The sequence below is a fragment of the Nannobrachium achirus genome (assembly GCF_963921795.1).
Source record: "Nannobrachium achirus genome assembly, chromosome: 3".
Taxonomy (NCBI): Eukaryota; Metazoa; Chordata; class Actinopteri; order Myctophiformes; family Myctophidae; genus Nannobrachium; species Nannobrachium achirus.
The window spans coordinates 41,744,197-41,754,351 of NC_137812.1; the positions used below are offsets into that span (position 1 = coordinate 41,744,197).

At 38.1% G+C, this 10,155-nt stretch overlaps 1 protein-coding gene across 1 annotated transcript; it reads right to left on the reverse strand.

Moving 5' to 3' along the window:
* Positions 1–243: 243 nt before the first annotated feature.
* Positions 244–4,430, reverse strand: LOC308282248 (solute carrier family 22 member 7-like; the record flags this gene model as incomplete). The annotated part of the gene is made up of 10 exons (XM_080722593.1): positions 244–325; positions 1,257–1,463; positions 1,581–1,689; positions 1,869–2,083; positions 2,281–2,387; positions 2,537–2,660; positions 2,775–2,943; positions 3,086–3,240; positions 3,379–3,482; positions 4,056–4,430. The coding sequence occupies 10 exons, from the start codon at positions 4,428–4,430 to the stop codon at positions 244–246; spliced, it is 1,647 nt and encodes a 548-aa protein (XP_080578719.1).
* Positions 4,431–10,155: the final 5,725 nt, after the last annotated feature.

Here is a 10,155-nt window from a genome sequence, read left to right on the forward strand (position 1 = left end):
TCATCTGGTCATACTTGATGTAAGACCTTGCTGTGCCAGTTGCCCAGTTCACATTCAGTTGTATAATGGCATGCAGTTGGAGGGTGATATGGGCTTTGATATTCTGACCATTTCATATACTATACAGTATACCTATGTTACACCCATTTAATCAGTCCCAGTATTTGTTCTGCATCTCAGTTGGGCTGTGAACAGTTCAGAAACCAGTGACATGAGATATTGGCAACTACAATCATTCTCTTCCTAGAAAGTTATGCTGAAATAGAAGTGTATGAAAGTTCCAAATGACCACACCTGTCCACCGATGTCATTGGTAGACGGGTTTCTGAAATGTCCACAGAGCAAGCAGACCAAAAATGTTAAGTTTAATGAGGACCAAATAGTTTATTTGAAGTTAAAGGTTGAAAATGGGTGAAGTGCTCCTTTCATTTCCCCTTTACTGTACTATCCTAAATATGCATCTGTCCCAATGCAAGAAGCCCCAACTACAGAGGATTTGCTGCATTATATTTTATATAATTATATTTATAACACACTCCAGCTACATTATTCACCCTACACTACAGTATGTTGTATACAGAATTGATTTGAAATGACTCACAAATAAGCATTTCTTTGTTAAATTATTTATTAGAATTTGATCTGGCCTTAATAAATCTGCACAAAACCTTATCAACTTTACGTTGCAATGTACATGAGTCACTAGACAATTTCATGAACAAATAAACTAGTAACGAACATGAAAAGGATTTTACTCAGTTGGTAAAGCTACCGTACAATGTGGGATGGATTCAACTTCAACACCTTCCTTTTCATTTGTGTTTGGAGTGGTTTATGTCCAATCCTTTTCATTGGTTTGTGATCTGTAATGTGGAAAGGTTTTTAAATTACATTTTATTCTGCATTCAGCAGAATAATTTTAAGCTGGTAAAAATGATTCAGTTTAAATAATTTACAGTGCTGTAAGTCTCCATATATAAGCATATGTTATTTTTGGTACATCTACTGTCCACCCACAAGGCAATTCTTATATAGGATTGTAAGTAAAGTGGCTGATTACAAACCTCTTTTCCCTCTCTTGAAATAACCATGGATTAGGGTTATAGGGTAATAATTGTCTACTGCTGTTATCCAATATTGCAAGGGTAGCTTTAGGTTGATCACTTAGTGATCCACTGTTTACATTCCGATGATCTATTGAAATATAGATTTAGTACAATCATTTTTTATTTATTTTTATTTAAACAAAAACATACCTTGGCTGTTCAATATCCTCGATGAACTCTGGTAGACGTCTATTGAGTGTTTCAGGCAAGAGTGTAGCAACTATACCAGATCCAACTGCCATCATGCAATAAATGACAGCAGGCAGTTGCAGCCACACATCGTCCAATAGGGCGATGAGCGGGGCAATGGATACACCAAGACGTGCCACAAATGAGGTGTAGCCTAGACCATTCTGCCTGAATAATCAAACATGCCACATTAATTCATAGTCATACATGTGCAAGGTGATATAACAACAACAGTTGTAATTATTACACCTCAAGTTTTCTTTACTGGCTTTATGGCTGACTAACCGGACTACTGTAGGGTAGAGTTCAGTTGTGTACAGAAACATGATAGTAAAAGATGCTTCTGATAGGCCTTTACCAAGGACTGCCACAGTGGTGCGAATTACACTCATATCTGAAGGAAGACATGCAAGCATATAATTCATTTTACTGTGTATAGTTGTTGTAGATTTAAAACAGTTTAAAAACAAATTAGACCACACCGTTGTGCAAGCATTACAGACTACCGTACAAGGAACATGTGAAATCTCAGAGTATTTGATCAAATCATTATTGTAAGTAACTAAAAATTACCTTTTGGAACAAACAGGTTAATGAAAAGACAGGCTCCAGTTAGCAGCAATGTCCCAGCCTCACCAGGTTTCCTGCCAAACTTGTTCAGGAAGTAATAGACACAAACCTTTCCTGGAATTTCGATGGTGGCAAATACAAGCTGTGTAAGGTATGGGTTTAACCCAAACCCAGTTAAATTCAGACTTATCCCATAATATGTAAATGCTACTCCATACCTGAAGAGTGGAGAAGAGTAAAAACAACAGGGAAAGACAGGTCTTGGATTGGCTAATGTCAAGTGCATATCAATAAAGTCTCAATAAATGCAACATAGCCACATGATTCTGACAGTCTTTTGACTCTTTCATCAGGGCCTCTGATCATGACAATCACACAATATTATCCCGCTACAGTATATGGCATCGGTACTTACCATACTATCCCTGAATATATGGCAAGTTTCCTCATATTTGGAGTTCTCACAAGATCCAGAAATGTGTACTTTTTATCACTTCTCGCACTCTCTGAATCTAAAAGTGTCTGTAGATAAACGGAACAAAAATACATGAATAATAATAATAATGCATACAGTACAATTTATAAAGTGCTTTAATGAGTACTCAAAGTCGCTTTACAAAACAGCAACAAATTAAAAACAACACAACACTGATTTGAATGTCAGTATTTACCCTTGGTGTGATGGTATCCATACATTTGGATTTGTTGTTCATTTTGGCACATTTCATGAGGTAAAAATGAGCAGGATCGGCCTTGCCATTAGCAAGGAGCCACCTTGCAGACTCTGGAAGCCACCTGAAATGTCATCATTGAGGTTTTTGGTGAATATAGCGCCAGATCAACCTCTTGTAATGGGCTATACCATTTACTGTATATAAAATGTCTACAGTATGACATAAAATATCATACCACCAAGCAACAATGGACACTATCAAGGGTGAACTTGCTGCCAGTATAAGCATCCTCCATTCATTTACAAAGTAGGCAATCCCAGCAAGGATCCAGTTACCAAGTGTCCAGTCTAGACTTACAATTATCCCAGCAAAGGTTCTGTGTTCGATGCCAAACCATTCGACAGCTGCAGAAACAAAAACACAGAAGAAATCTCTGTCAAATCCTCAACTCATCAACTTTCCTGCTCGTCAAAGTAACCCAAAGTGTTGGGTTTTCTAAGAATAAATCTAAAATGAAAGATGAAAAAGGTTTCAATGAATACTCACATAGAACAATAGAGATAATGCTTATCCCTGCCAGTGTCATTCCATTGAAAAATCTCATGATGGCAAACATGACATATGATGTGGATAATGAACTTATAACAGCAACCACCAATGACGACACATAAGATACCAATAGCGTCCTCCTTCGACCATATCTAGACAAAAAAAAAAGAATGTGTTTTTTAAGTCTATGTGGTTAACACTTAAATGTGGATTGGTAATTGATTGCAAGTGTAATTTTAGTAATTATTAATGATTACATTGGTTATACTACATATTAATAACTAGCATACCTATCACTGAGAAATCCAAACATAGGAGCTCCACACATAACTCCAATGAAGAATATAGTAGCTGTTGCTTTGGTCATCCATTTACTGCTGCACACAAGGTCCCACTTTAAATCATCGACAAAAATAAAACATTGTTACACTTTTTACTCTATTATGTTTTGAACATCAATCCAGCATTTTTAAAGACATCTTTAGTAGAGTGGTGGAGCTCTTTTGCTCTCTACAAAGAGAGATTCATGTTGCTGCACAGTATCTCCCTTGTCAAGCAATACTCCCACATTTATATAAAAATGTATGCAACATTTATTTATCTCTAAGAATTTGCATGTTATGAATGCAACATAGACTATACTTTCACTCTTATAGATACTCATAAAACAGGTGAAATTCACTGTGCAGTGCTATTTTTTCCTCCATCAAGCTGATTTCAAAAGACAATTTTCTCTCTTGTACTAAATATAAAGATGTAGTCCAGAGTCAACAGGGTCATAAGGTAATAAGTCTTAACGTTTCATGCTTAATGGGATTTCAATATGTATTAAATGAAAGGGGAATGGAAGTTGTACGAAGTTAAGGAAACTACAACCATTACGTTTAAAAAATGTGCAAACGTACAATACAATATTAAATCATAGCAAATACGTACACCTGAATCACCCTTACTGAAAAACACTTACCTCTGTAGCTATTGTAGATTTAAAGGTAGTGTTGTCATACACCCATCCAGTCTGACACACTGTTTGTGTGACATTAGTATAGTTGGAGACGGACAGAAACTCATACTGAGGTTCTGTAAACATCTCACAGGAGCTTGGAATCCCATCCTGAACTGGAACCCCAACAGCAACCCTCTGGTCCTGGGTCAGATTCCTGAAGACACCTCCATCCTCCAGACTGCTGAGGTCACAGTGGTGAGAGGGAATAGCCGCTATAAAGTTATTCAATAAAAAGTGACATGGCAAAGTAACTCGAGAGAAGCTCTGAATGAGGATAATCATGATTTGGAATTTCCCAAATCCATTAATGTCTGAAAGTACATTGTCAAACTTCATCTTCCAAAACGTCCAGAGCTAGCAGGGGAATTGTTCAACAACTGTTGTCGTAATGTGCTTTTTGCACATTTTGATTCACCTTGTGTGAAGCCACACAATATGGAGACACATTTACTTCCCAATGTTAACCATTATTTTTTATCAACCATTATGTTATATCAACAGGAAAGTTCATCTCACATCAGTCATGTAGGTTAATGTTTATTTTTCCTTGGCACTGAAGCTTTTTCTGTGTGAGATGCAATGGTTACTTTCTGCCCATGACATCTGGTCACAAATAATCTCTGATGCAAATAAAATATCACATGACCGATTATTTCTGTCTGTATTTATTCATCCATGACTCCTCTCACACATTATCTCTGCAAGTCATGGATTCCAACTCAGACCGGTCCATGTATGGGCAACCTGTCAACGAGAACAAGGTATTATGGTCTTACCTCATCCGTTTACCCATAATAATATCTAATTTAACATGTGGTATCAGAAGATTCTATTTTATTTCGAGAAACAATGGAGTTATTGGAGTCAATAGAGATGCAGTTTTAACTTTACAATGATTTTGTAACAGTTTAGATGATAAATTCGTAGTTACAAAATCCTGCAAATAGGCTTACTGTACAAAAACATGTCTTACCATATTCAATCTCACCACTAGGCAGGATCATAAATGTGGCTGGAGCCACATTTATACATATCTAAAACCATACATAAATGGGAATGCGTCAATGTCCACAGTTAACAACTGTACTATACTGTAGCTTGAAACGTTTAAATTATTCCAACTAAAATAAACAGGAAGATTATGACGCATACAAATAGCAGCACCAGCCATAATCCTTTCCCTCCTAATATGAAATACATGAATGAGCAGACCACTCGTAAAGGAGGTGGGTACTGAACTGGACAACTATGTTAGAAAAACTATTCTGAGATTCAGTCAAGATGTCCATGCAGGCACATATTAGGTCATGACAATTGAGACACCGGACAGAGACTGAAGAGGCTAGTTTGGGCAATCATTTCTACTTTTGTATTAATGTATCATCAGGATTCAATAATTAATTGATGCTGATGCAGCAATAGTTACAGATAAAGTGGAAGCAGGGTTTAAATATTTCAGTATTTGATACTGGCTTCATGTGCACTGATTCTTCAATGAAGGTAAGCCATATTCTATTGATTAATTGACACTATAAGGACTTAAACAATTCACATGGAAATAAAGCACTATTATTGGATTTACTTGGATCTTTACTAATGAAAGCTTTGTGTCGTGGGCTTTGGCATATATCTATAAGAACAATAATGAGGAAAAGTAATGGGCTGTCAATAACATCCCCTTTTTGTATTTTTTACACTTTACTGTACACCTTATTTTACAGGAGTTGCTCAATATACTAGAACTGAAAACATGAATACAGAATATTAGTGGCTAATATTGGTTTCCCTTGTTGTTTTTGGATGTTATTTTATAACATTATTTGAACATTATTCAAAAACATTCCTACTGTACTTGCCTAGTTCTGTTCAGTGGAAATCATGACATTCCATGTCTAACATGGAAACAGCTAATCTTCCAAAGCATATAATAAGTCACAGGGTCACACCCCAGACAAAGAGATCACCCGCCTGCCATGCTGTACTGTCATTACCATGGCAATGAGCTAAATGTAAGTTATTGCCATACTAGGAAACGGAAGGCTCTGTCTGCGACAGAGTGTGAAGTTGTGTTCCAACAGTCTCAAGTGATAACGTGACACCTACTGCATACATTATTTATTTATACATACAGTATTTGTTGTTATAATCATGCTCTACATTAGCATAGCATTTATATTCCTCATCATGGTCATCACCATGGTATGAGTTTTCAATGCCATAGAAACTACCGTATTATGATCTACAGAAGCCGATTGAACATTGATGTGCACAGGGAATTATAGTTTTGCAGTTACATTGTTGAATTCTGCTCGCTCAAGTGATACTGCTCATTGATAAGGACTTTAGGACAGGAGTGAATCTCTCCTATTGCCACAGTTGTAGAGCACAAGCTCAGAGGAGATTTGACCAGGGGTTTTCAACTGGTGATCCATGGATCAACGGTGGTCCGTGAAGGCTGACCATGTATTCAGTATTCAACTGTTGGTATTTGTGTAGCCTCGGAAACCAAACATTTATTTTGGCGATAGGAAGAAAAATTAAAGTATTTGTGTGACATGAGGACAGTGACCCAAAAAAAAAGAAAAAAGCTGAATTATGATAATCAAATACAGACCTAAGACAACATAAGTTGTAATGTGCTTTGAGCTTAAAGCTCCACATCACCCATTTCCAACCTTTTCAATCTTTATATAATTGCTCCTCACTAATGCTCATTACAAGATTTCTCTGTGGACAGTTCACTTAAGTGTCCACAGAGAAATCATCGTGCACACTATGTGCGTGCAGATGTGCCCTTTTGTGGAGTTTGAGCATCTACCCCTTCAGTGCTCTCTACACGTTCCTGCAGTTCAGACACCTGCCTACCAGTGACACATCATACAGTAGGTCTAGGCAGGTTTTAAATGATGAGGATCAGCTCATATAGCCTCTGTGAAGAGGCACATGATACACAGCCCCTTCTTTGTGAGAGTGTTGCCCCACACAGGCATACCTGAAGAATATTAAGTTCAGGGCAAGGTTGGAAGACAGAAAATGAATGGTTTTATGCAGGCGTTGACAGGCAAGTACAGGTCATGTTCTACTTGCCCAAAGGTCATGACCACTTGCCCGAAAAGAAAAATTGTCCCCTCTCAAATGAGCACTTGCCTGGTCGGGAAACCTGAAAGCAAACTCTACCTGCCGAAAGGTTTATTTACCTGCCAGGGGCAGGTGGGAAACCCTTAGTGTCAATGCCTGTTATGTATATGATATCAACATCTCAAGGCACACAGTAAAAAACAACAAAATAAACATACATAACAAGGCGCTTGGATGGGGCAGTAGTAAAGTCGCTGCTACCCACTACTACAGAGGTTGTGTGCAATTGGCCCGTGTTCGGGGGAGGGAAACCGGCTAGTGATATTGGTTGCTCCTACGGGCTGGGGTGGCAGGGAGTGCTGGGCGGGAGGAGTAGGACGAAGGCCCTATCCTCCCAGTGGAGGCTCCTCACTGGCAGGTGAGTCAGTAGTACAACAGTGACAGAAATGTGTGTGGGGAGGAATCAAATGGCATAAGGACTAGATTGGGGAGAAAAAAATGATTGGCTACTCTAAATTTAAGAAGGAAAAAAAAACATACACAAAATAAACAGGCAAATTAAAGGAAACACAAACAAAGGCTACCCAACATGTACTACAATATAACCAAACAACCCTCTGCTGCTGTCTAACACAACACATGAAGCAGACCATCAACAGGATTTAGCTTACTTCACCATTTCAGAAAGGAAATGGTGAAATACCTCAAGTTTATCTTTGAGTATAAATTGATGAATTGATTTTGCAGTGATAAGGCGCTGCTGAGATACTACAGGTACAGCTGTACTGTATGCCTGACTGACTGGGGAGATTTATGTAACAGCCACCTAGTTCTTGTTATTTTTCAAACAGATCTTGACCAATGCACTTCTGTAGAGAAGCAATGTAACTCTGGTTCAGGAGGTGCTATTGATGCATAAATGACACTTCTTGAACGACCCACTTCCCATAAAACTGCAACAATTCATTCTTTCGTTGTTAAACAACAAGCGTTTTTTGAATTGGCCTAAACTTTGTGCAAGATGAGTTCTAATGTGAATGTTCTTGTCTTTAGTAAATATATTTGCATAAATATACTCTGGTTTTGTTTTGCAAGAGATCTTTTGTGCCCAATGATGTTGCAGAACATGGAATGTTTTATTGCCCCACTGTAAAATATTGACATTGGCAAATATTAACAAAAGTAGTTCTGTGTCTGTGGTTATTCTGTAATTTAATTGGTTGAAAATTAGAGTGCTGGTGTTCTCTTTGAGAATGTTATTGTAAAGTTACCTTTCCAGACCTTGCACCCAGTAAGAAGTTTAATTAGTCAGTCATGTCTCTCCCAAAAATGGGATTAAACATTGTTTATCTGATGAAAATGTACAGGAAAGTAAAGTACAGTCTGTAATGCTAATATATGGCTAATATATGGCTCCATCACCTGGTGGATATTGGAACTTCATGTGTGGGTGAATATTAGGGTTGAGATTTTAGTGTCCCCTTTTGTCCTCCAAATCACTAGTATCACTAGTATACAGGTAAGGATTGTGCTGCCGAAGTAACGTAGCTCTCTACAGTATCATTATGTGACCTAAACCCAAATATATATCTGAGAGAGACAAAACCCATGCATGCTGCAGTTCTCCAGAACCAGCAAGATCAGGATCCTCCTATATACAGTCAGTACAATTTTACTGAAATATTATTATTCTGTCCAAATCGAAATACATCTAACTCCCCTTGACAAGGATTCTGGTAATCTATGTTTGAGTTAACAGCCAGAAGACAGGCCCAGGACCAGGGGTGTTCCGGGGCCTGGGTACAAGGATTCACGGCGGGCCCCCCATGAATGTTCTTCATAGGGGGAGGGAACGCATTTAGACTGGGAACACATTATTACGCATTATGTTGTGCTTTAACTATGGAAAAATAGCAGATATACAAGCTAACAGCGCGGCAGAGATCTGCTATTTTTGAGAAATCGTGAACATTTGTTCAAGTCTTTGAATATTTCAAATCCTTCTAAGGTTTTTTGAAAAATGTTTCAGTGGTGCTCAAACTTTTTCATGGGAAGGATCATCTCAAAATATTTAGTTCCAGGGACCCCCCAGAAGCAAATTTTGAGTTACAAATGTTCGCTGAAAAAATACATACATTCAAAGATTTGCACACATTCTCACGACTTATAAAATAGCAGATCTACAAGCTCACAGCACGGCACTCGGTGTTGCGCTGTGAGCTTGTATATCTGCTATTTTTCAATAGCTAAATAATCAAGGCCCCTCCACCCCCCCCTGTGACGCCCCTGCCAGGACCTAAGTGAAGAAGGTCAAAGAAAGGAAGTGAGGAAGTAAAAGATCATGCTCAACCATGGATAAAGTACAGTCCATCTCAAATGAAATGTAGTACTTAAATGGAAATGTTGACACAAATCGCTAGTCATAGCAGTGATTGAGGAGGACAGAAGAGCACTTTATATATAGCAGTGTGGAAAAAACGAGCCACCAAATAGTTTTTGTTATGCTGTTAGATGTGAATGCTGCCTCGGTGATGCTGCATACCATTCCATTTAGAGTGATGGCAGTCGAGCTGAATTTGCCAAGACAGCCTGCTACACTTCCTATTGGGGACAGGAATTTATTCAATCAATAAATAACACAGTAGTTACAAATGCTACTGTGTGTATAACCTTTGTAATGTAATGCCTCTGTCAGCACATTAAAACAAACTACACGCAGCATGCCTTTGCAATACTTTGTAATTTCGCAGTTATTTGACTTAGCTAAAAGTGTCAAGTCCTGTAAAATCATTACACCTGTGACTAATGCATATCTTTTTATAGGATAGGGTTAAGCTTGGGTTATACTTAGTTGCGTGTGGGTGTCATGCACTGAAAATAGTGGATCTAAAATCTCACAACCTGCCACAGCATGATGCCTTATGAGCTTGTAAATCTGCTATTCTCAGTGCAGCTAAGTACAAATCAGACTTTAGGGGGAGTT